Raw genomic sequence first — 27,621 nt, 5'->3', positions numbered from 1 at the left:
AGACGAGCCGCCTCAGTTTTGCTTCATTTCGACAAGATGAATCACTTAAAACGTCCCTTTAAGAATGTGGCCCCGTCTGTGTCTGTGTGTAATGTGTTTGTAGATCACATTACATTGAGAAATGGACGTCAGTGGATTGGAATAAAGAGCAGCCAGTCAGACATCTGACTTTATCTGACACTCAAGAGATTGTCTGGCCAGAGAGTGATGAGACTGCACTATTTTATTTCACTGTAAGTACACAAAACTTTATTGACAGTCTGGCAGATAAGGGCAGCCTCACAATGGTCTTCTTTCTTCGTCATAAGCTCCGCCCACTGAGTACGAGCACTAAAATATTTAATTGGATCGGCCAGCTGTCAATTAAAACAGCTGATTTGGTGATCGGTAGTTGCTGGATTAAACTGTTTACGAAGTGTCACACCTGTGCTGTGTCTCAAATCGCATACTTGTGTACTCAGTATTTTTAGTGCGTTTTTAAACAGAAGTTACGTCATATATATAATTACAGTTGTATTTTCCGCAGCAGTAGAAGGATGACACATCTTCACTGCTGATACCGGCATAAATATCTCGCGAATATTTCGTTTCTCATATTTTTTCATATTTTTTCTTCCAAACTTGCGAAACGTGCTGCCAGCAGGTGGTTGGAAGCATAAATAGTAGTAGAAGAGGAAGCTGTCGCGTCATTTCCTGTTAGTTCGTAGCAGCAGAGTTTGATTTGAGACATACTATCTGTGGAGAATTAGTTACTAGTTAGTACATACACTATCCTGATGCATACTAACCTTTAGTATACTAAGAGAAGTATGCGATTTGAGACACAGCACTGATATAGGAACAGTCAGTTTTGCATAAGGGCTCATTTATTTTAAAATACAATAAAAACCATCGAAACCAGAAATGAAAGAGACAACGTTTCTAAAATAATTCAACAAAGGCATGAAAACATATTCAAATATTAAAAAGTTAAATAAATAATAAAAATATAATTATTTTATTGTAATCTTAACACATTTATTTTGATTTGCCATTATTTAATTTTGTATTATATTTACACTTGTTGAAGTGGAACTAGTCAATTGAGTCTTCAGAATGCTTGTCATTTAATGTTTGTTGTGTAACATGAAAACAAATATATTATATATATATATTTAACAGCAAAACTTTTTCTCCTTTTTCGAGTCTCTGATGGCCAGACTGGCTCGCGTCAGCTTGAGAGTCTGCGACAGAGAGCACTTGATCCCGTCCCAGCCCTCCTGGAGGTTCACCTCTCCGCTCAGAAGTCCCTGGTAGATCCGCCGGGCGAGCAGCTCAAAGGTCTCCTTGACGTTCTGATTGGTCCTGGCGGACGCCTCCACGTACGGGACCCCCAACTGTCCCGCCAGCTTCTCGGCCTCCTCCCGGCTCACCACCCTCTCCCCTTGGGCGTCCCGGTCGCTCTTGTGGCTCACGAGGATGAACAGGATCTTCTGCGGCTCGGTCCGTTCGCACACCTCGCTGTGCCAGTCCTTGATGTGGTCGAAGGAGGCCCGGTTGGTCATGTCGAAGACCAGCAGGCCCCCTGCGGAGTTGCGGTAATAAGAGCGGGTCACTGACCTGTGGAACAAAGAGTCAAGTTAGTTAGAATGACTTTTGTCTTTTCCAATTTACCTTCCATCTTCACGCTGAACTACACCAGTGCTGTGTCTCAAATCGCATACTAGCGTACTCAAAGTTAGTATTTTTAGTGCGTAAGTGCGTCTCAATTCTTAGTATGCGAAATTTAGTGCGCCATACACACTAAATTGTCACTAAAACGCCCACAAAATTGAGTATGGTTCGATAGACACTTACCACAATAAACGGCTCCATCTTAGTGACGTTTTAAACGGAAGTTACATCATATATATATGCATATATATTCATATACGTACAGGTATTTTCCGCAGCAGTAGGAGGATGACACGTCTTCGCTGCTGATACCATCTTAAATATCTCTCGAATATTTCGATTCTCATATTTTTTCTTTACTTCTTCTTCCAAACTTGCAAAACGTGCTGCCAGCAGGTGGCGATAGCGTTCTAACAGCTGGTTGAAACCATCGTTAAATAGAAGTAGAAGAAGAAGCTGCCGCGTCATTTCCTGTTAGTGTGTAGCAGCAGAGTTTGATTTGAGACATACTATCTGTGGAGAATTTGCGTACTAGTTAGTATGTACACTATCCTGATGCATACTAACTTCTAGTATACTAAGAGAAGTATGCGATTTGAGACACAGCACAGGAATTAATCCTCAGTACTAGAGTCAGTTTAGTTCAGAGTTAATAGCTGACACCTCACTCATGTTGATCTTGTGCGGAAAAGATCAACGTGATCCTTATCATGATGTTATTTGCTTGTCAACACAAGAGCTCAAGAAGCCGCCATCTTTAAACTGTCAAACTACTTTCCCATGCAAGACCTGTGCTGTGTCTCAAATCGCATACTTCTCTTAGTATACTAGAAGTTAGTATGCATCAGGATAGTGTATGTACTAACTAGTACGCAAATTCTCCACAGATAGTATGTCTCAAATCAAACACTGCTGCTACACGCTAACAGGAAATGACGCGACAGCTTCTTCTTCTACTTCTAATAACGATGGTTTCAACCAGCTGTTTGAACGCTATCGCCACCTGCTGGCAGCACGTTTGGTAAGTTTGGAAAAAGAAGTAAAGAAAAAATATGCAAATCTAAATATTCGCGAGATATTTAAGCTGGTATCAGCAGCGAAGAGGTGTCATCCTTCTACTGTTGCGGAAAATACCTGTACGTATATGAATATATATATATATATATATATGACGTAACTTCCGTTAACAACTTCACTAAGATGGCAGCTGTTTAGGGTAGATAGTGTCCATACTCAGTTTTGTGGGCATTTTGTGTGGAGTCCCTCAAGGTTCTGTTCTGGCTCCTTTATTGTTTCTGCTGTACTTGATTCCCCTCGGAAAAATCATTCAGAGATTTCCTGATGTTTCTTATCACATTTTTGCTGATGACATCCAGCTCTACTGCTCTTTTGATCCAACTGAGCCCCAGAAGCTGAACACCTAGTCAATTGTTTGCTAGAAATCAAACAATGGCTGAGTGAAATCACTTCGCAGCTAAATGTGGACAAAACTGAAACTCTAAACTTAGGAAAATGTTGTCACAACATGATCTGGAGCTTGTAATCCATGAGTCTTCTTGCCTGGACTATTGCAACAGTTTGTTTTCATGTCTTAACAAGAAGGATCTGTCTCGCCTGCAGTTGATTCAGAACTCTGCAGCGAGAATTCTGAACCGCTCTAGTAGAAGAACTTACATTTCTCCGATCCTTAAAACTCTTCACTGGCTTCCAGTTTCTTTCAGGATCAACTTTAAAATTCTGGTTCTTACTTTCAGATCTATTCATGGTCAGGCTCCTCCTTACATCACTGACCTAATCCAGACTTACACCCCAGCTCGGGCTCTGAGGTCTGTGGATCAGAAACTACTGATGGTTCCTGAACACTGTTCAGGACCAGAGGAGAGAAATCCTTCCAGACTGTTGCTCCTAAGCTTTGGAACGATCTTCCTCTCTCTCTGTGTTTGATGATCTACTGACTCCTTCAAGAAACATCTTAAGATGTTTTTATTTGTTCAGGCTTTTCCTTGATTTTCTGGAACTCCTGTTGTCTTATCAGTTTTATCTTGATCTTTAAAATATATACTTTATTGATTATTGTTTTGATCGTTTAAGCACTTTGTGACTCTGGTCTGGAAAAACGCTATATAAATAACAATTACTTACTTACTTACATTTTAGTAGGCCAATTTAGTGTGCATGGCGCACTAAATTTCGCATACTAAGAATTGAGACGCACTTACGCACTAAAAATACTAACTTTGAGTACGCAAGTATGCGATTTGAGACACAGCACAGGAATTAATCCTCAGTACTAGAGTCAGTTTAGTTCAGAGTTAATAGCTGACACCTCACTCATGTTGATCTTGTGTGGAAAAGATCAACGTGATCCTTATCATGATGTTATTTGCTTGTCAACACAAGAGCTCAAGAAGCCGCCATCTTGAAAGTGACAAACTACTTTCCAATGCAAGCCTGGTGAGTGAAGACCCTGTTTAACTTAGATAAGCTGATCGATGAACATTTTTTGGTATCAGTCAGAAATTGACAATGTCATGATGTCACTTAAACCCATCATGTGATACCTGCTGCTTAACCTTCGCTTTTAGATCCATCATGTTTTTTAAAAATATAACCCGACACCACAACAATTAAATTAAAAAAGTTAGCTTATCCGTTTCAATATATGAAACCAACTGTGGCTGAAACGACAGCATTAGCAACATATGCTAGCAGAATGAGCAGAACAAAGCTGTGTGAAACAATGAAATGATCTCTTTCATTTTATTCAATTGACATGAAGCCAATGGCAAAAAGTAACTTTTTGTCCTGGCTGCAACTTTAAAGCCAAATTTGAGGCACTTCAAAACATTTCATTATTAAAAATGTCTAAATGTTGCTAAATGCTAATAATGAGCTAACTAGCATTAGTTACAAGCTCTCAAAAACAAGTTTAATTCAAATATTTAACCTTTCAAGCATGACTATGACGCGTTGAAGAATAAACATCTTCCATGTTCTTCACTAACACAACACAAAATACGCTTATTATTATCACATTACTTCTTAAACTCTGCCAACTTGGATATTATTTTATTCTAAATTTAACATGACATGAATTTTCTAGTAAAATAAAATGTTCTATTTTAAATCAGCAAAACAAAAAAGCTTGCTAAATTCTCGACCACACAGGCAACTGTTTTATTGATCTTGTAAAAGTAGATTTCGTTTTGTAATTGTTTTTTTAATTTAAAATGACAAAGGTTGTCATTCAGACTGAGTACCATTATTTCCTTTTGAAACCATTCATTTTCACAGTAAACCTGCTTCACTTTTTTTTTAATCCAACAAAAATACTTTGTCACACCAATGCTATTAAACATTAAAATGCAGTTGTTATAATAATTCAACCAGTGTTAAGTTTCAACAAATACATCAAGAGCGAGGAGGAGTTCATGATACAGTCAAATGAGTCTTGTTAACATAACCACACACACTCAAGACACTTGTATTTATCACAAGTCTTTTGTCAACATATCATCAGAAACAGACAGGTTTACAGTATGAGTCAACAAAGTGACTTTTTTTTTTTTTTTCTTCTTTCTGGGATGCAAAAAATGCTGATCGTGACATTCTTGCCGAATTCGTCTTGTGACAGAGACATGGATTATAGCAAGAACCAAACAGGAAAAACTCAACCGAAGGAGTTTTGTTTGATCAGCAAATACGCACAATGATTTCAAAGTTCAATAAATGTTCTGTGTGTAAAATGTGACTGAGTAAACAGCTGAAAACTTCAGCTACAACACTTTGTGTTCTCACCTGAACCTCTCCTGCCCAGCCGTGTCCCAGAACTGCAGCTTGACCCTGACCCCCGGCGCCACCTCCAGAAAGTTCACGTAGAAGTCCACGCCTATGGTCTCGTCGATGGTCTCCAGGAACAGGTTCTCGGTGTAACGCTTCAGCAGGGAGGACTTGCCGACCGTGGAGTCGCCCAGCATGATGATCCTGAACTGGTACTGCCACAAACTCAGATCCATTACAGCAACAACAAAAAAAACTTAAAAAAAGTCAAAGTTAGATCAGAGCCCCACAGCTGCTTCCCATTTATCCAAAATATATTCAGATGGCATCAGTTGTTGTCACTCCTCATTCTGGTAGTCAAATCATGTGACAGAGAACAAAAAAAAGGGATCTGCTGTCAGACACAAAAGAGAAGCATTTCTTATCAGAGTTGAAGAGCTCTGAGGATAAGAGGGCGTGGCCTGATATCAACATGTTGATGCTTGACATAAGGAGGAGCACCGTGAAGTCAGGAGGGAGAAGAGGCTCAGATGAAACGATGAAGGCTTCTTTTTACATAGGTGTTAACAATTTATATTTGATTGCATTTAAAGTGGGATTCTGACATTTAATAGTTTTTGTTTACACTGAGGGAGCATAAGAACCAGGAAGTTGCCCACCATATTGTTTTATATATAAAATTAAAAAACAAAAACCCTCTGGTAACAGACTATAGTTCTCTTACGCTGCAATATGTAATACACATTTCTGATAAGTCCTTAAAGCCTTTTCAATTTTCACTTGATTTGCAAATCAGACATTCTAACATAGGACATGAAGACACAACTTTTGTTTCAGTATCTAGACTTTATAGACGACCCAAAACGACCAACTCCAAATATTGATAGTTGTCGAGATTGATAAGAAGACTTATTTAGGTCAGTTTATATTTAACTTTTGAGCGATTTCCACACCATTAAAATAACATGAGAATGTTTTCGGTTCTTCATGGTACCTTTTATTGAGTCGCACACATCGATGGATGCATCACACAGAAGATTGACAGGGGGTTCAAGCTCCATGGTAGAATAAAAAGGTAATTTCAGTTCTTCTAAACTGCAAATATGAAAAAATGAACTTTCCCCACACGTTCTCCAACTTGTACTCTCGATGTAACGTTGACATAATCCGAAAGAATAAACATTGTTAAAAGACCCATTTGATAAGATTATAACATTCATGTAGTTTTCACACATCGTGACCTGGATAAACAAGTTCTGAATAAAAAGGTCCACAGCAAAAAACAAAATAAAAGTAAAAGCAGGGTGCAGCGCACCTGAACTTAAATCCATCATTTGTTCTTACCAAACCGTAAAGTGTTAAATAAGATCCTAGAGAAAAGAAATGCAAACGTCCAGTTTTATTCATGGAACACTTAAAAAAAAAAAAAACCCTGAAAACTTGAGGTTCTTTGCTGTGAAGCAGGCAACATCCCTTTGACCTTAAAAATACCTAAGTGGACAGTGAGGGCGTAGATGGTCGTCGAGGAAAGAGGTCGAATGAATGAATCGCTACAACGATGGGAACCTCAGCTCGGAGATCTCCGTCTCAGGCGAGCTGCTTCCACTGCGGTCGCTGTAGTTGTCCCTGGACGAAGAAGAAAAAAATAAAAACATTAATTTAAAACAGTCAACTTGAAAATCATTTAATCTAGATCGTCCCCTTGATGCTCTGACCTAAACTAAAATATCAGCGTGAGAATGGATTAGGTTTTTATTAGTTCTTCAAACAACTCATAAAATGATGCGATTCTTTGCCCCCCCACCCCACCACTGACGTCAGAGCGTTCACATCCGTCTCACCTTGGAGAAAGCCGGCAGCCTTTGGCCAGGTAGCTCTGCAGTTTCCCTGCTGCGGCGAGCAGAAGACCGAAGTACGGAGGCGACGGTTTGATGGGCCTGGAGGTGAACTCTGGGTGATACTGAACACCCACAAAGTAGCAGTGATCTGAAATCAAAGTACAATAGTCAACACCACCTTCACTATACTTCTTCAGAACGACAAGTCTTGTTGTCGACTTACTGCTGTATTCTCCGTCGCAAGAAGACAACTGTAAACCACTAATGTTTCTGTGGGTTCTAACATGGCTCATATAAAGATGTTGCAATAATCGTTCGGCTCTACCCGAGACTTTGCAAAACCCTCATGACGCCGACGACAATTATTTATTGATGAGTGAAGTGTTGAATGAATATATTTTACACTCCAAGTCATCAGCTTAAGATATTGACCCCAATTTTTATAGTAGAATACAGTAGGATAACTCACAGAAAAGTGCAATTTCCTTCTGCGTCTGGGCACAGAGATCTGAAAATCTAATTTCCCACAAGGTTTCATAAAATAACACTGGCTTTTCAAGACATTTTCAAAAAAAAAAAAAAAGCCTCTTTTTTCAGCAGCTCAGGATTAAGCGTAATTTGTAGTCAATGAGGGATACGTCGGGGAAAAAAAAAACCCAGAAGCTAGAAAAACAAAAACAATAACAGGAGAATACCTGAGAGTCCACCACAACAAAGCTAAATGTAAATGTAGCTGCTCCTGATTAAACCGCATGTTTTATTCATCTGTAAACAGGAGGTTTTGACTCACCTTCCAACTGAATGACCTCCATTCTCTCTCCCTCCACGTCCTGGCCGACAAACTGAAAACCCTTCTCTTCGAAGTGGTGCTTCAGCTCGGGGTTCACCTGCAAGTCAATCGAATGGAAATGACAAAAGGTTCAAGCGTCAACAGTAACGTATCCTCGCTTCAATCGGTGTGTACCTCGAATCTGTGTCTGTGTCGCTCGTCAACATAGTCGACGTCGCCGTACAGCTTTCCTGAAAAGACACAACATCCCATTTAGATTCACTTCTAAATACAACGTGCATCAAAATCAAAGCACCAACCAGACGTCACATCAGGGACGGACAACTTTCTTTTTAGTGTAACTACTGTGACGAATCACCGTAAGCAAAGACGTACACAGAAGAATGAAATTTAAAAAAGGACATTTTATTATCATTTTGTTTTATATGCTTTAAAAATTTTTTTTTTTTAAGATAACGATGAGCAAGTTGTGTTAAATTGATGCACCTTTGAATTTCATCGTGTATTCTGGTGATTTTATTCACGTACATTTAGACCTTTATTGACAAAATATGGTCTAAGAAAACTGTGAATGTCCAGCTGAGCTGCTGCCCTGAAGTTAGAAGTTAGACTTTCTTAGTTTTAAGCTCTGCCCATGAAGTCGGAGCACTAAAGGATTTAATTGGATCAGCCAGCTGTTATTTCTCGTTTCATTAAACTAAAGAATTGGACGTATTGGTGCACGAGCACCAGGTAATGTTACGATTTAAAAGTGATTTAACGCCTGCACATGTTTTATTTGGTAAATTCACCGGACGTGCTTAACTACTCACTTCCTGCTTAAACGATCCCATCAACATTGGTGCCGATAAAATGTCGCAGATGGAAAACCAATCCTATATTAAAAACTAAAACTGAAAAGGGTCACCGAGGACACACTTATGTGGGATTTATTTCACTCCGACGTCAGAACACAAGACCAGCCGACTGTTTTGTTTGGTTGAGAAGATCATGAAAAAAAAGACAAAACGTAGAGCGTTTATGACAGACTTACTTAATACACTCGTTTTAGATTTGAAAATGGTCCGTCTTTTTCCCAACCTCATGGTGCCGCCCATATTCCCAGGATTATGTTCTGGCATGTCAATCACCTGCCGATAAAATAAGAACCACATCTTAAAAAAGCTGGTGAAGGATTCAGGTGAGCAAATTGTAATACCACTACTTACCACTGGGTGAGTCGTCTCCGGATTAAATTCGGTGGAGTTTGCGTCTAAAAAAAGGAACGAAAAGGCAAAAAAACAAGTTTTGTGGCTTTGAGAACAACTGATTTGCTCACCGTGTAGAAACACGTTTGTTCGTTTACAGCGACGCTGAAAAGCACTCACCTTCCCAGTTGAGGACATTTCGAGCGAATTCGCACACAGCCAGCTGCATGCCCAAACACACGCCTGCATGAGACAAGAGCAGCACAAGTTCATCGTACGACTCGCCATAGTTCATAAGAATATGATCAGCACATACACCCGCTTCCGAGTGCGTTTGTGTGCAATTCCTTCAAGTGTTATAAGTACACGTAGACAATTAAATAATCTGATAAATCAGAACTACTAACTGTAGTCAGTAATGAAACATTAAGGTATTATACATCTTAATTAAAATCCTTAAATATACATTAAAGTGTTTTAAAAGTACTTAATTGGTAAAAATAGTGTACACATACGAATCCTAAGATGTGAAAAATATTTTCACAGGGAAGCCCCCATACTTTGCATGTAGTAGAAGCTGAAACAGGAGCCGAGATCAATGAAATATTCACACTTACCCAAGAACGGCTTGTTCTGTTTCCTCGCCCAGTTAATGGCCAGAATCTTTCCTTCCGTTCCTCTCACACCAAATCCTCCAGGTACCAACACTCCACTGTAACAATAAGTAAGTAAGTACAGTGGTATGAAAAAGTTTGGGCACCCCTGTACATTATCATGATTTTCCTTTATAAATCATTGGTTGTTTCGATAAACAATTCCAGTTAAATATATCTTATAGGAGACAAACACAGTGATATTTGAGAAGTGAAATAAAGTTTATATGATTTACAGAAAGTGTGCAAGAATTATTTAAACAAAATGTGGCATGTGCATAAATTTAGGCACCGTTATATCTTATTGATTTTAATACCTTTAGCACTAATTATTGGAACTCAAAATTGGTTTGGTAACCTCAGTGACCCTTGACCTCCATACACAGGTGAGTCCAATCGTGAGAAAGGGTATTTAAGGAGGCTCTTTGCATCTTCTCTGAATAGTGCAACATGGGAGCCTCAAAACAACTCTCAAATGACCTGAAAACAATTGCCCCGCCCCCTTTTTCTCCCACTCCCTCTGATCCACTCACAGAGTCTTGTTCTGCTCAAGGTTTCTGCCCGTTGCATATTTGAGTGTTTTTCTCTTCTCTTATAAAATGCAGTTTGATCTATTGAGCGTCTCCAGACGTTATGATTTGGTATATAAAGTGACATTAAATTGAATTTGTGATGTTAATGATCTACTGATTCAATTAAAAATAAAAATAAATGCTCTGCAGTATAGAAAACACGTTTTTGTTTGATGTTCAAGTTTTTATGGGATTAAATCAGACATCTAATGTAGACTAACAACAGCACACTGCACACTCACTTCCTATTCTTATTGGTTTCGAATGAAATTGTTATTTATTACCATTATTTCATTATTTTTAATGCCATCTGTTCCGGTGCTATAAAACGAACAAAGATTTACTCCCACACTAAAAGTCACCGACAGCTCAATGCTGCCACCACATGGCGGACAGATGACACTGTAAATTAATGAAAATCACATTCCTTTGTTGACAGCTTTATGCAGCAGACGGATATTATTGTCTGGTGTGCTTCAGATACTTACTCCGCACTGCAGAGCTTCTGCCAAGCCTCGTGATATTTCACCGGGTCGTCCTGGAGAGTGGACGCCTCCAGGTCAGCGGAGTCGATGTACTGCAGAGAGTCGGCCAAACTTTGTCAAACTCCAGTGTCGGAGCAGGCATGAACCAAGTGACCAATTTTGTTAATCTCTCACCTTGACTTGTAATTTGTAGTTAATCGCCAGAGCCGAGTGTTCTAGAGCTTTCGTGACGGATGTGTACGAGTCCGACAACTTTGTGTACTTTCCGACGAGTGCGATTGAGACTTGCTCCAGAAGACGGTCAGATCTGGACATGAAACGGTGTCAGATTAGTGGGAATTTGTCCAGGCTTTTCACGACATTGGACTGCAAATACAGAGCAGTTGACCATAGTTTTTACATTTTAATGTACAGTGAATTCATTGAAGAGGACTTGAGTCATCCATGATGCGTTCTCACCAATGACATTGCCATTGAAATAGAACCTTTGTGAATATTTCCTCTACCCTGCTCCTCGTAGCGTGACTTTTACAAAGTTCACACACCTGTCTGCCATTTCTTTCCACTTTGTCAACATTCTTCGGGGCTTCATCTCGATGGGGAGGTTGAGTCTGCGACAGAAGTAACCAACGACTCCCTGCTCCTCCAGGAGCAAAGGAACTCTATACACGGAGGAGACGTCATGGACACAGATCACCTGTGAAGAGAAGGTCAGGTTTAAAAATGCTTCGCTAATATTTCCTTTTATAAAAGGTCAAGATTGGAAATAATCTTGTGACATTTATCTTTTGTTCAGTCATTTTAAGTGTTTTTTTTAATAGCTTACCTGGTACTACTACTTGGATCAGTTAATGATTGGATATTGCTGGTTAAAAATTAGGAGAAATAAATAATTTTTTTGGTAATTTACATTAACCATAAATCCATTCAATCTTATGAATAAGGCGATAAGATGTTTCCTTAAATCCACTTCCAACATAATCTGCTGTTAAAAGAATATCAAACCGGAGTGCAGGAGGTGAGGTCATGCAATTTCAGACCCTAAAACAACACACTCTCCCCCATATGGACAAAAAAAACCACCTCACCTGAGTGGGCTCCACGTGACAAAACATGGAGATCTTTTCTTTCACGGCCGTTTCTAAGACTGTATTACAGCGGCACATGATCTGAAACGACAATAAAGAGTGAGGCAACAGCCGAGAGAGACACAGAATGTAGGGCAAGAGTTTCAAGGTTCAGTGGAGCTGCTCACCAGATCTGGAGACAGGCCCAGACCTCGCAGCTCTCGCACACTGTTCTGGGTTGGTTTGGTCTTCTGCTCGCCAGTCGTGTTGGGCTGGTCAAAATAAAATAAAATAAAAATTAATAGGAGGAAAGAGAAACATGCTCCAATAAAGCAAGACCATGGAAGATTTACCATATTTGTATCAACATGAAGTACAGGTAAGTTGAGCTGATCAATTTGAAAGTCAGTTTTGACAATTAAACTCATTTAATTCCATTTATATAGAAAGACAAAAGACAATAAACGTATATTTAAAAAATACTCTTCTAGGTCATTTCTTCTTTAGGTAGTAGCAGGTGGTTAGTTAGTCCAGACACGTTATGTGTTGTTAAGGATCAAGTAAGAGCGACAAAGAATTGGACTCCAAGAGTTATCGCTCTTTCAAATTAAGAATATCATCACAGACGATATATAAACAAAATAATTTGAAAACGTCTCGTCCTGCAGCTTCGACGTGCGTCGATCAATGTAAGCGCCATGAGTTTCTGTACCTGTGGTATAAGGCTGACGTGGAGGTTACAAAAGTTCTCCTTCTTCACTTTGAACTGGAACTGCCTGAAGGCCTCGATGAAAGGCATGCTCTCGATGTCCCCGACCGTCCCTCCGAGCTGTTGACACAAAGATGGCTCGGAAGTGAAACTAAATTCAGATACGATAGTGTAATAAATGCAGACACAGGTGTGTTTCCTTCCTTTTGTTTCAAAACACAACAGCTTTGATCAAGTGCAAATCATTTGTTTACAGTGCAGTAAGAACCCACTTAATGGCAGCCCTGCACAAATCAATTCACCTCAATTTAACACGCATAAAAAAAAACTTTTTTCATTTTCTGCTTCACTGGCGCCTTTTGACACTTATTATTACGCTGTACACGTTATTATTGCAGCTTTTTGCTGAACGTAGACGACGGCTGCCAGCAGAATAGAGCAGGTTCATTCGTAATTCAAATGGTTTGTCTTGAAGAAGAAAAAAAAACGACGTGATCACAGAGTTCGTCTCATTATGAGAATATAAATCCTTGATTTACATAATCAGCACCAGCTTCTGCAAACAAACCGTTTTAAAACGTGGAACTTGTCGAGGGCATTTTGCATTAATGAAAATCATTGGTAAAATAAATGTTTGATGACAGCTGCAGTCTGTTGGTTCCGGTGACTTTAAGTGTTTGTCGACAGCTTGGGAGTGTTTTGTTGTGCTGTGAGAAAGTGGCTCATGACAGACGCAAAGGTGAAGAACGTGTTTTTCCAGCAATGAAAGCTTTTTAGCAAAGCTTACTTAGAACAGTCACTTTTCTAAGAACCCCACATAATCATTTGGGTGTAAGCGCAGCTAAAATTAAATGGTTAACATTAAACAACAATTTTTTTTTTTTTAAATCAACAAATCCAAAATATATTGGAGGACAGCTGTACGACTGTTCATCCTCACTTATTAACTGAAAATTGTGCTGGAATGAGGTGAATATTTCCTCCTTTTATCAACAGAACTGTGGAGCTTTCATCTCGTTTCGGAGTCAGTCATTTCTACAGATACAACCGGGTTCAGCCTTGCTGAATCAAGCTACTACATTAAGTAACTACATTACCATTACCACCTATTCTAACACAATAATACTTTATGACTACAATGTTACGGCCAAGTGAAGAGTGTCAACAACTCGCATAACATTTTGAAGCAAGAATTTTTATTTCAATGTTTTGTATTCATTTTCATTATTAGAGAAGAGAGATTCTGGATAATAATGGAATGAACACTTCTGTGTAGCTATACGTATGCAAGTTTCAGAACACTAAACTTCAGGCGTTTTCAAGTTCAGATTGACCCGTTTCACAGTTTTAAGAACAGGTTTTTCCTACTCTGTGTAAATACTACTTGGCGTCAGTCCTGCATTTACATTTCACACTAACCTAAATTAGTATTGTTATCATAATGCCTGAAATTAATGTTTATTATTTAATATTTTTACTGTACTTACAAATGATAAATATTAAACATTTTCATATTTCCATTCATTTTTTATTCAAAGTAGAGCTTTTTTTCTTGATTATGATTATTTGAGAAACGTAACTGGATATCAGTGCTATCTCAGCAAAGGATCCATTTACCAGGTAGAAAATAGATGATTCCATCATCAATAATGTATCACCTAAACTCTTTTGTGTCCTACTTAACTCGACCTGAATGAGCCGGTCCTCGACAAAAAGGAGCCTAACATTAATCAAACATTAGCGATAAGATAAAACATATTCAAACCCAAATCCTTACCTCGATAACGCACACTTCAGGTTCAACTCCGTCCTCGTCTACAGAAACCTTCGCTTGTTTCATGACCCATTCCTGGATGGCGTCTGTGATGTGGGGCACCACTGAGAAGAGAACGACACAGATTAGACTTATACGACACTAAGAAAAATAATACTTCATCTCAACAATGTCATCATTAGTTTGCTACAGCAAGAGACTTTTCGTTAAAATGAATAAAACACATTTGTACAATTTGGACCAAATGCTCAATAACTATACAAATATTTCTATCATGCAAATCACCTTGTACAGTCTTTCCAAGGTAGTCGCCCCTTCTTTCTTTGTTTATGACCGACTGGTAGATTTTGCCAGTCGTGAGGTTGTTGTCTCGAGTCAAACGAATGTCCAGGAAACGCTCGTAGTTTCCCAAGTCCAGATCCACCTCCCCTCCATCGTCCAGCACAAAGACTTCACCTAAAACAAAACAGGTTCATTGTGAGTTTAATACGCTAGGTACATTACAATAACCACATATTCTAACACAATATTACTTTATGACTGCAATGTTACGGGCGAGTGAAGAGTGTCAACAACTCCCAAGAACTTTCATTTCAATGAATTATATTATTTTTTCATTATTAGAAAAGAAAGATTCTGGATAATAATGGAATGAACATTTCCTTTTAGCTATATCGTGATTTGTCATATGTGTAAATGTAAGTAATATAGATTCGTAAAGAACTTTTCACAGGCCAGGTTCACAAACCGTTTAAACAAAAGACAATACACAGTTAAAATACATGATCTTACACGCCAAGAAAACAGTGATAAACTCAGCAGCCCAAAGATAATTAAGAAAAAGCCTGCACATATAAAAAGGTCTTAAGATGCTTCTTGAAGGAGTGAGTCTCTTCTGCACGAGTCACCAAACACAAACTAATCTTCATATAATAAAACCAACACAATACAATTATTGACCAGACCTACATATCGTGAAGAAATGAGACAAGTTGATGCACAAATTGATATAAATTAAACAACTTTATTTGATTTAAAATTACATTACAAAGTGACTTCAAACATCGCTAAATTTAATTATAATTCAAATGAACACTAATCAGTGAAGAAAAAGGGCAATAATGAAAAATGAATGTAAATCTTTTTCACACACACTAGTGGTGTTGATTTTAATTGATCATTCAGGCCTTATTTTTATACTTTTATTGTGGAAAAACATGTTTGGTTCTGTGTGAGGAAATCAAAGTTCATAGTCACTTTGATAAATACCTTTGTTAGCAACGATAAAAGACATCAAATCACTGGTAGAAGATTCTTCCATTACCGTGTTCATAAGGCGAGAAGGTGCCGGCGTCAATGTTGATGTACGGGTCGATTTTGATGGCCGTCACGTGAAGGCCGCATGACTTGAGGATCGTCCCGACGCTGCTGGCGATGATGCCCTTACCGATACCAGAGATGACACCGCCAGTGACGAGGATGTACTTCATCGTATGATGCAAGGGCTGTGGAAGAAAACAAACATTCGTTGCTCGAACCCAAAAAAAACATGACAGACAACAGGTTAGCTTTAGCTTCATTCTCCACATTTTTTTCACAACAAACCATTGCTTGCAAAAGACAGTCTCCCTGCATATTAGAATAGCTGAATGTGACGAATGCTTTTCCAATCAAAGGAAATACAACCTTTTGAATATTAAACAATTAAGTTTATGGAGAGAAAATAACTTAAGTCATAAATATAATTTGGTTTAAAAACATGACATCTTTCTTACAACGCTTGTATTGAAACAAAGTCTTTCCGCTGAACAAAGACAGTTTTCAATTCATAGGTACATTATTAGGTACACGTGTATTTGCAGCTTCCTGGACGTCGGCAGTGGTCAGGAGCTGCTGGACCACTGTATCCCCAGATCGACTGAGCTCGTTCGTCACCACGACAACTTATACATTTATCTGTGAGTCTGACAAATATCCATTACGTTGATCGAGTGGCACATTGATTTTTTTTTTCGACCGGTCAATAGCCTAGTCCAGTACGACCTGCTAATGTCAATACACTGGAATTGTACTTTACGTTTCTATAACTGTATATTTAAAGAACATATAGCATATTTTTTTCCACAATCCGGCCCATTTATTAGTTTTTTTCTTTACATATTTTCCGAGACAAATGTTCCAATATAACGTTAATGAATTGATTAAAAATGATAAACATCATTATTAAATTATTATTATTGTTACTTTTAACCGTTTCTGATACCAGCCTTTTTATGATGGTAAATATTAGGCAAGTTATGACAATTTGAAAGTCGGATTTAACTAAAAGGTCATACCTAACATATTTAACTATTTTGACTTAGTATTAAGGAAGTCGACCAGAAATCAGTGCATTTGCAGAGGTTTTAATAATCCATACATTTCTTAATATTTATCACAGGAAAATGATACTTGTATACAAGACCGGGCTGATAATACTGGTTTCACTGTAAATGAATGAATCTTTAAAATGTTACATGCAAACCTACATATACATAGGGCTGAGAATTATTATTAAAAGCAAGATTTGGTGTTTTAACCGTAATCTACTACAAAACCTTTTTAGTTTAAACAACGGAGAAAACTTTGTTTGTTTTTATTTAATTGGAATTTTTTTGGTTGTTGGGTGAAGAACCGCCACGTGTAAATTGACGTCCAGGTCACTGGAGTAATGCTATCCGACGCTAAATTTAGAGTGCGCATAATGGCAGAACATTACGGTAGCACTATATCTGCTTGGAAGAAACGAATAATATAGATTCATAAAATAATCCTTTATTGAGGTTTTATCCGATGTTTTCCCGTGTTAAACCAATACAAAAACAACTTAAATTGACATGAAATAAAATACATAATATATACCAATATATTAATGATTTTTATTTTGTTCCTGTTCAAAGTTCTCATGTATTTACACTGTATTGAAAAGGAATACAACATTCACAACATGATCAAATCAAAAAACTACAGTAAAATATTTCTAAATTCATTCATATGATAGATAAAACTTTCATCTTTAATAATATATAGTTATTTTTTAACAGAGGTTTGCAGATTTTTATTTTATTGCCGTTTAATGTTGACTTGTTATTTCAATGGTTTTAAATAACATTCATAACAAGATAAAAATCCATAATAATAATAATAATAATAATAATCCAAAAATACAGTAAAATGTTTTCAAATTCATTCATATAATAGATAAAACTTTCTTTAATATTATATAGTTATTATTTACAGAGATATTTATTTTACTGCTGTTAAAAGGGGTAATAGAGTTCACATCAGAATTGAACATAAAGCTCACCCCAAAAACACAAGTTAAATGTCTCTTTGATTCCATACAGTAAAGTATTCATCCATGATATCAAGGCGTCAAATCAATATTGAAAAAAATGAATTTAATAAGAAAGTCATTTAGATTTTCAACAAATAATTTCCCTTTATTCTACATTTAGTAAGTATTGTTTCAACACACAAAAACAAACATTTGAATCCGCATAAAACCTCATTGAAGGATAAGTTATTGATCTGAACTCGTTCGAGTTGTTTTTTGTTCGTTCGGACGTTTCTTTCAAGCACATTCAGTACTACCGTAATGCTCTGCCATTACGCGCACTCCAAATTTACCGTGGCATGGCTTGGTTGCGGAAGCGTCAGTAAGTTTTACCTCCAGTGTCCAGGTCGCTGTAACCTCAGCAGAGTCAAATCGACCCAAATAAATAACTGAACAAACAATCCAAGTCACACGTTTTCCACGTTGATATTACCTTATAACTTCAGTTCCCCAACTGGCGGGAAATACGGAAATTTACCGCCAAATTGAAAGATGGAGAAAGCATGGCTTGACCAAAATAATGCCATTATATATAAGAATCCAGGTGTAACATCACCTGGACTGAATACTTAAGGCTCAGACACAGTTGTTAGAGAACCCCATAGCTTTGTCAATAACATCCAACGTCCTCGTGGAAATATATCAGTAAGTAAGTAAATAAGTATCAGAAATGTGTTATAAAGACAGAAGATCAATTAAAACACGCACCTGTCAGTAGGTAACCGCGTCAACTGCCACTAGCGGCGAAAATAAAACAAATACGTTAATAAATGTTTTGTTTTCTTTTTTTGCCTTGAAAAGCCGCTCCACGTTGTCTATGTAACCGACGCACGTGCAAAGTGTCCCTGCCTTAAAACCTTCCCCGTGCCGACAACCTTCCACATCCGGGTTGTTGTGACGTCACCGCTGAGAAGCGCTATCTGGGGTCCATGAGGGAGGGGTCCATCTGCAGACGGGAGTTTCAGACGGGAAGTTGTTTCAGACGAGTGTTTTTTTTCTTTTAAACAGCGCCATATTTAAATACGTGTTAGCGAGCATGTTTTTTTAAAAACTAATCTGTAACACATTCAAATGATAAACATGATTTTCTGAATTATATTGAATTAAAGGGGGAGTTAGCTTGAACGTTTAACGCATTTAGTTTATTATTATAAACAACACTAGTTAGTAAACAGCGCTTTAAAGATACTTCTGGCAGATAAGAGATGATCTAATGATACCTGTTATGTAATGTAACTTAAATAAAAAACAACATGTTTTGAAAACTATACCTCACACATCAGGCATTCTCTAGAAGAATTAGATTGTCATGAGCTCATTGAAAACGCCTCAATGTCAATACATTTTTTTTAACACTCTATCATTCTGTGCCTTATTATTATTCTGTTCCATTTTTTTCCCGTTGTTTATGTCCTGCAGCAAAGTGAAGGGTTACCAGGTCTGTGGATCAGAATCTTCTTATGGTTCCTCGCACACGGCACAGGACCAGAGGAGAGAAATCTTTTCAGGCTGTTGCTCCTAAGCTTTGGAACGATCTTCCTCTCTCTTTGCGCTTGATGATCTCCTTTAAGAAACATCTTAAGACGTTTCTATTTGTTCAGGCTTTTCCTTGATTTTCTGGAACTCCTGTGTTGTTCTCAGTATTATCTTGATCTTTAAAGTATATACTTTTTTGAGTATTGTTTTGATTGTTAAAGCGCTTTGTGACCCTGGTCTGGAAAAGCGCTATATAAATAAATATTACTTACTTACTTACTTATTGTATTCTTATGAACTTTTATCTGTGCTTTAACTTTGTTCTTCTTTTTTTGTTTATATTCTGTTTATTAGTTGATTATTTAAGTTTGTTGATTATTAATTTCATTTTGTTGGTTATTTATTTGTATTTATTTTCTTTAATATCTTAATTAATGTCTGTTTAAGTCTTTAACTGTTTAAAGTGTTTAATGTCTTTAATGTTTTGCATCGTGGGTCAGGCAGGACCACAACTTCATTTATGCTGTTTGTCTTACTACATGCACATTTAGGTTAGGTAGAACTTTATTGATTTAAATTGTTTATATATATTTGACAATAAAAGAACTTGACTTGACTATTCACTCACTTGTTTATTTTTACCATTATAGAGAATCCCTCAATGTTTTAAGATAAAGTTTTTGCTTATTGTCTCAAAATCAAACATAAATGAGTGCTTATTAAAGAATATACTTTATTGAATATTGTTTTGATTGTTTAAGCGCTTTTGACCCAGGTCTGGAAAAGCGCTTTATAAATACAAATTACTTACTTACTTACTTATTGGTATCAACTCCTGTACAGTTTACCAAACAGACACTGTACACAATATCTTGGCAGTGTCATTCTTCGTATCTGTATAAAACCATCCCAATATAAGGCTTAAATATGAGACACCTGCAACAGTAGTTATCATCTGATGTATTCATTTTTGCATTGCTGTGAAGATTTATTTAGATGTAAACAAAACATATATATTAATCAGATTATTGGAAGACACAGTGGCACTGTTCATAAAACTTTATTTACATAAAATATCCACACAACAAAAAAGGAACAAACAAACCACCCAAACTATGAATTAAAAAAAAAAAAAGGTTTAATAAAAGGCGGTCAATGTTTTCTGTCCTGCAATGAATTGGTTAGAAATGGGTTCTTTACACAGTAATTCAATGTTGTAGGACTCGCCTATCATGGAAGTCCCCAAAGTTCTCCATCAGAACCAGGGTCCACCATTTCCTAATTTGTGGAAGGTCAGACTGGAAGACAAATATGTATTGGAAGAACTCAATGTTTTTTAATATATTAATAATTTCATTTGCACATACTGCTGTGAAGTTGTAAAAAAAAACAATGAAAAAGATAAATTGTTAACAGGTTAAATGATAAACGTTTTCAAGTAGAACCCAAATTTGAAATAGTTACCATATCTCACCATCAGCATGTTAGACTCCACAGTCAAGCTCACCAATTTGTTGTGGAGTGTGCTGTATAAATATATAAAAAATATATGTATTGAAAAAAATTAGCCTTTATTTTTGGCTTCATGATCTGCATTACTACGTGAATACGTTATGACATGAACTGATAGTAAACATTTTAAAAAGCGTAAAAATTGTCATTTAACTACGTGAATACGTTATGACATGAACTGACAGTAAACATTTTAAAAAGCGTAAAAATTGACATTTAACTACGTGAATACGTTATGACATGAACTGACAGTAAACATTTAAAAAAAAGCGTTAAAATTGTCATTCAACTTCGTGAAAACGTTATGAAATGAAATGACAGTAAACATTTTTTAAAAAGCGTAAAAACGGTCATTTAACTACGTGAAAACATTATGACATGACATGACAGTAAACATTTAAAAAAGCCTGAAAATTGTCATTTAACTACGTGAAAACATTATGACATGAAATGACAGTAAACATTTAAAAAACAATGCATAAAATTGTCATTTAACTACGTGAAGACGTTATGATAGTCAACATTTAAAATAAAAGTAAAATTTGTCATTTGTTTCTTTTACCGTGTTTGTCCGCCAGTTGCCACAGTTTTTAATTCTTTTTGTGTCTTGTCCAAATTCTTCCATCTTGGATTCGTCTTTCACGAAATTAAAAAAAAAGTCGTAGTTAGTCTGAGGCCACTTCCGGAAATTGGCCACGCCCCAAACGCTCGTCTAAACCCCTCTTCCTGTCTGAATCCTCTGCCGCTGCAGCTGGATATACTTGCTTCCGTTTAGGTCGACGTCACTTGTGTCGTCAGACCCAGGAAATGAAAGAACGGAAAGTGATTAGGCTGAAGAAGATCATCTTTTTTAAAATGTGTGGTAAAAAAGTATCATGCAAACGTTCTATTGACGTTTTTTTTACTCATAAAAAAATATTTTAAATAGACGTTCGCATATGCAGCGTGTGACCTCATCGCGTAGGAAGCGGGGGTGACAGAACATGTAACTACACAATTTTTACCATGTGTTTTCAAGAAAGGTTGACAGTCATTGGGTGAGGTACGCAATAGGTAATACTGTTAATCTCTCAGGAAATGTCGCATTTTTCGCATCACTTACAGAATATATTAGTCATGACACTGTTTGTTCAAACCGCGAGGCTTTCCCGAGTTTACCGTGACGTCATCAGCGATGCGCCGCTGCTGCAGAGAAATTCAAGGACTTTTGTTATTGTGCAGTTTCATTTATTAGTTAAGATCACACTTCTTCTATAACTACTACTGATATTGACGACGAGGGTTAACGAACAAAAAAACATTATAGATAAATATAAAATTACATTTTTACATTTTATATCCGAAAATCAAATAAATATTTATATTAAATTGAATAAAAAAATTCCACATTAAAGCATGCTCACATTTTCCATCAAATTAAAAATATATATTATAAACTTTAGGTTCTTTTTCCTTTCTTCGAAAATAAAGAGATCAACAAACACGTGACGTCACTGTGGAACGCGACACAAGAGGACTTCCTGTCAATGATAAAAAGCGACAGATGACTCCATGCGTCCATGTCAACCATAGACATGTATATATATATATATATATATATATGTATATATATATATATATGTATTTATGTCTATGATGTCAACCATAGTAAAGATGTTATCATCAACAATACTTTTAAAAAACATTTTGCCCTTGGACTGCTTTTACTACATGCTATTTTATACTTGCAACAATATATATGAAGATTTCATAGCTTACATGTTTATATATCAGAGTTTTAAAATTGTGAAATTGTACAAAAACTTTCCATTTCGACATGATGTTTTTTAAATGTTACAATTCTTACTTCTGACTGTTTCACCGCTAGATGGCGCTTGAACTACACATGGCTGTGACTGAATCGAGCGGCTCTAATAGAAACGCTAAAGGTGAAATAAAAAAGAAATGACTCATTGTAAGCTTTAAAACGCAAATCAATAATACGCCCGCTTAACGCGTTATGGTTTGTCAATACTAGAAATTAAAGCACCATATATCTTTTTTTTTTTACACCAGGTTTCTTCCCCATACACACACCAGTACAGCTGAGTGTCTCTGCTTTGGGTAATGAGAGTGGTGCTTCTAATTCATTTCAGTCCACGATCCTGATCTAATTAAAGACCTCATCTCTGGCACCTCATTTTCATAAGCTGTTCCCTTCAATTACACAAGTGAGCACAGGCGCACATTAACCTCCTGCATCAAGAGCTACTGTACTCTCCTCATCTCTGCCATCTTAAAATAACACACAGGGCTCAGTCAAAAAGATAGAGTCAACTCTTTGAAATCACATTTTTTTTATTTTTGGGGGTGGAAAACATGTGAGGGTGTCACTCCACCTTCGGTGGTGCTTCCATTTTCCGCCAAAGATGACGAGATAGTGTCATATTCCCCGGCATGTGTTTGGGTCACGTGGCTCTCTCTGTGGGCAGTCAGCTGTGAGGCTCAGGGTTTGTTAGTTAATAATTGTCGATACACGTTTCCTCGTCTGGTTCTGTGACAAGTAAAAAAAAAGGACTGAGTCACTTAAGTGTAAACACAGTGTGACTAGTAATATCTCTTTGCTGAAAGGGAATCATCTCCATATTTGCTACCGGGGCTCATTAAGAATTAATCGACCACTGGACCATTATCGTGGTCATAATGTTCTATTTCAGCCCAACTGGTATCAGAATCAGAATTATTTTATTTCAACACAGGAATTTGTTGTGGTGGCAAAACAGAATATAGAAAAATGAAATAATATGAATCAAATAAAAATGGATAGGGCTTAAAAAAGCTCATTATCTAATTTATAATCCTTCACTTATAACATTAGAATTACTAACTCAGTGCTGTGTTTGGTCCTATATTACCAAATGTATCGCGTCAAGGAGGTACCGCTTCAATCAAAGTGGCCCAGACTTTCCTCTCCCTACAACCTACATCCAACTCTTCTGAGAGTACGCACTAGGATGAAACATATTTTTGTTTTTAAGAAAACAGTTTTTTTTATTCGTCTTTTCCCTGATTTTCTGAGACTTCCTGTGTTGTTCTCGGTGTTATCTTGACCTTTTAATTATATATTTTATTGGGTATTGTTTTGATTGTTTAAGCGCTTTGTGACCATGGTCTAGAAAAGCGCTCTATAAATATTACTTACCGTATTACTCCGGAGTACAAGTCGCACCAGCCATAAAATGCATAATAAAGAAGGAAAAAACATATATAAGTCGCATTTTTGGGGGATTTTTTTTTGATAAAATCCAACACCAAGAACAGACATGTCATATTGAAAGGCAATTTAAAATAAAACTAGAATAGAGGCAACAACAGGCTGAATAATTGTATGTTACGTTACATGACACAACTGAGAACGTGCCTGGTATGTTAACATAACATATTAAGAGTTATTCAGATAACTATAGCATAAATAACATGCTAAGAAGTTTACCAAACCATCCGTGTAACTCCAAATAACTCAAATCCAATGAAATCTTCATCCTCTGTGTCACTTTTAAACAACTCCGCTAACTCCGGAGGTAGAAGATGCGGCGCTTCCTCTTCTACGTCGAAATTATCAACACAGGCCTAGAGCGCCCTCTTGAGGTTTAGTGTGAAAATAACATGTGAAATGATATACCGGTAATAATGTGTTAATAATTTCACACATAAGTCGCTCCAGAGTATAAGTCGCACCCCAGGACAAACTATGAAAAAAAACTGTGACTTATAGTCCGGAAAATACGGTAATTACTCATTTATACATTTACCAAGAATATTTTTAAAGCCTCCCCGACTAGAGATTAAAAACAACAGAACTCCTCTCGATCTGGTGGCAAATGTCCACGCCTACTGTGACGACGAGGCTGGCGGGGTTTCAGTTTTCACGCCTGCACTGTTGCAATTACACCGTTCTATCAGAGGGGGAGCCAAAACATGGTGATTATTTATCAGTTCAAAAACATCAAATAAATGTTTAAATCAACTTTTACACCCAATTTAAAGAAAAAACTGTGAGTGAACAAAAGGTTCAAATGTCTCCCCCCCCAGACCTCCAGTAGGCTAAACATGTCCCCCAAGCAGCACAAACACTAGGAAACAGTAGCCCTGCCTCCCCCTCCCCTCGCCACCACCACTCAGACATTATTTATGAATGGGAGTTTTGGAATGTGGTGGATCGATTGAAGCCGGGAACACAGATGGTTTCTTTTAGGAACAATGCGAAGAACGCAGAGGCAAAATGAGCTCAATAAGTGTTATTACGGCAGCTCATGTGCTCGCTGGGCTGGAGAAGGAGCGACGGAGATGATGGTAAACGGTCGGACATGTGAACGGTGTGGACAATGGTTGATTCGTGCAGTGAAATCACACTTTGTCTGTTCAACTCATGCAGCACAACTCACAGCTAGCAATAACATACAGGCATTTTGAAACAGATATTATTTAAATTGGACATATTTTATCACCCGCTTTTTCACAAGTTGTGGCAGCGTTTACAAGAACATTCAGCCACGTGACAAAAAAAGCTGTTAATTAGAGAAATGTCTACAGTTCACTGTTAAATATTTTAGGCAGAGCTTCTTCTTTTTTGTCATTTTATAAACAGCAGTATTTCCCTGGCTGCTGATTCCCTCAAAGCTAATGGCATTTATTCCTCTTATCTTCATCCTAGGAAGTCAAATGTTTGACTATTTCACTTTAATCAAGTGTAATATAAAAGTAAAGCATGACATTATTACCAACAAGTCATAAATACAATAGGGGGCTGTAACGCTGCTGGACTTACACACACTGTACACCTGTTCTGCACCTTTTAAGACCCTTCAAGTGATTCATGGGTCCAGATGGTTATTTTCAACACCACCAACGAATCCAATACTATGTTCTGCAGTTATTTTTCTAACTGGAAGACAAAAAGATAAAGGCTGAAAAAGAGAATCCCTACGAAATAAAAGGGAATACCTAGAGATGTTAGTTGCAAAATGAAAATTGGAAAGTGCCGACTCATGGCTTACTTCTGCTAAGGAACTCTTTATACACGTCTCCCAAGAAGTTAAATCTCAACTGCTGAAATTTTGCTTTTGAAGGTTTTTAACAAAAGCAATTGCAATCATAGACAGAAAAGCTTTTCCTTTTTAAAATAGTTTAAATCCAACCTGCTGCAAAAGTCTCTTGACAGAGGAAACTAATGGTTATTTCATAGTTTATTTCCTTTAGCTTTTCTGCATCACATGTGATTTAGTGTGTCCTGGTCTGTGACAGCTAAACACCACACTGGGACGGAGGAGATGATAGATGTTGACTTTCCTCCATTCATTTAGGAAATATACTCATGTTTCCAGCCTTCTTCACTAATTCAGATGAGCTGATGCTCATCTCTCACTTCAGGTGACAGAAAGATTTACATTGTGATTCTTCATTTTACTAATCTATCATGAACACTGAAGCGCTGGAACTTTACAAACAATTAGACCAAAACACAAAAGACAAATCCTCTTTTCAACGTTAAACTGTCATTTCATTTTTAAATGCAAACAAAACCTTTATCATGAGAAAATAATGAATCAAATAATGTGTTGAGGAAAAAGGTTTCCCCGGGAGCGATTGTTGAGTTCATCGATCTTGACAACTCACTCTCCTCCGTGACGGAGGACAAAGACTATCAGCAGTTACTGCAGAAGACGAAGTGACATTCTGTCTTCTCTGGTTTCTTTAATCCCTGTTTTAAACACTCTCACTTTTGTTTCCGTACAACGACTGCTCGGCAAATGAGCATTCACACGTGCACCAGTAGATAAACCTTTATTGCCGGCATCGTCAACACCAGTCGACAATAATATTTTCCCTCTTGGCGTTTTAGTCGTGTCACGAAGAGGAACAAAAACTTGACATGGGTGGGCGGCGTCATGACCGGCCACATGTCCTTCTCTGACATTCTAATTCCAGCAGGAAGCCTTTCAAGAATTCCCGAGTAAGATAACAAACAGGAACTCGTCAAGAACGTCACGTGCGTTTTTTCTGGACAAATTCAGAATGAAGTTCTCGGCAACAACAAGGTCAGCTGTTGTGAACTGGAGCCTGCAGGACAAACAATGGTCTCTGTGAGAAACAGAGCTGAGGGGAAACCCACTCTGCGCTTCTTGTCATTGTCTTGATCCTCCTTAATGCTCTGTTTACACCGTTGTGTGTACACATGCACACTCTCATGAGGAAGTATGACACGGACCATTGTCTTCCTCATTGCTTAAGCCACATGTTATCGAGGACACTGATGTCAGTTGAAGGGTGTAGTCTGTTTGGTGAGCCCCACTCAGAGTTACAGTCTTTTCCTCATGCTACTTGGAGCAAATCTAATTTGATTATGAGCGCCAGTGAAGAGGAGCATTGAGGGACGAGCTTTATGGGATAACAGAGGGACTACGGATGACAAAGGAGTGATGAGAGGAGGGGGAACAGAAATCTGTGTTTTGACAGCAGGGGTGAAGATGAGGTGGAGATGTTGATGGAACAGGCAAAGTAACAGGGCAGGTTCATTTCAGTGTGTCAACGAAAACAGGGGATAGAAAGAATTTTGCTCTGTGCCCCCGAAAACAATTTTAAAGTAATTTTTTTTAATCTCTACAATTAGATACATTTTTTTTATAATTTCAAAGATAAATACAGAAGCACTAAAACTAAATGACATATTACTTGTGAATTATACTAGGAATTACTTTAATCAACTTTTG

At 37.4% G+C, this 27,621-nt stretch overlaps 2 protein-coding genes across 2 annotated transcripts; both read right to left on the bottom strand.

Moving 5' to 3' along the window:
• Positions 1-276: 276 nt before the first annotated feature.
• Positions 277-5,842, bottom strand: rab42b (RAB42, member RAS oncogene family). Its single transcript, XM_087805539.1, has 2 exons — positions 5,452-5,842; positions 277-1,599 (listed from the first exon to the last, which is right to left on the bottom strand). The coding sequence occupies exons 1-2, from the start codon at positions 5,667-5,669 to the stop codon at positions 1,155-1,157; spliced, it is 663 nt and encodes a 220-aa protein (XP_087661665.1). The 5' UTR covers positions 5,670-5,842; the 3' UTR covers positions 277-1,154.
• Positions 5,843-6,407: 565 nt separating this feature from the next.
• On the bottom strand, positions 6,408-18,750 carry ctps1b (CTP synthase 1b). The gene is made up of 18 exons (XM_087806100.1): positions 18,593-18,750; positions 15,833-16,013; positions 14,794-14,964; positions 14,512-14,612; positions 12,738-12,854; positions 12,214-12,297; positions 12,047-12,127; positions 11,504-11,655; positions 11,133-11,265; positions 10,962-11,050; positions 9,866-9,960; positions 9,429-9,491; positions 9,270-9,313; positions 9,095-9,191; positions 8,236-8,291; positions 8,062-8,158; positions 7,275-7,419; positions 6,408-7,059 (listed from the first exon to the last, which is right to left on the bottom strand). The coding sequence occupies exons 2-18, from the start codon at positions 15,996-15,998 to the stop codon at positions 6,984-6,986; spliced, it is 1,767 nt and encodes a 588-aa protein (XP_087662226.1). The 5' UTR covers positions 15,999-16,013; positions 18,593-18,750; the 3' UTR covers positions 6,408-6,983.
• Positions 18,751-27,621: the final 8,871 nt, after the last annotated feature.

This window comes from Callionymus lyra, chromosome 13 (genome assembly GCF_982586985.1).
Source record: "Callionymus lyra chromosome 13, fCalLyr1.hap1.1, whole genome shotgun sequence".
Classification (NCBI taxonomy): Eukaryota; Metazoa; Chordata; class Actinopteri; order Syngnathiformes; family Callionymidae; genus Callionymus; species Callionymus lyra.
This window is presented reverse-complemented; position numbering and strand designations above follow the sequence as displayed.

Coding starts and splice junctions, on each gene's coding strand:
- ctps1b (XM_087806100.1), bottom strand. CDS start 15,998: ATGAAGTACATCCTCGTCACTGGCGGTGTCATCTCTGGTATCGGTAAG. Junction 12,855..14,511: donor CTGAAGTGTGCGTTATCGAG/GTAAGGATTTGG, acceptor TTGTGTCAACAG/CTCGGAGGGACGGTCGGGGA. Junction 8,292..9,094: donor ATCTAAAACGAGTGTATTAA/GTAAGTCTGTCA, acceptor GTGTCTTTTCAG/GAAAGCTGTACGGCGACGTC.
- rab42b (XM_087805539.1), bottom strand. CDS start 5,669: ATGGATCTGAGTTTGTGGCAGTACCAGTTCAGGATCATCATGCTGGGC. Junction 1,600..5,451: donor GCTGGGCAGGAGAGGTTCAG/GTGAGAACACAA, acceptor TTTGTTCCACAG/GTCAGTGACCCGCTCTTATT.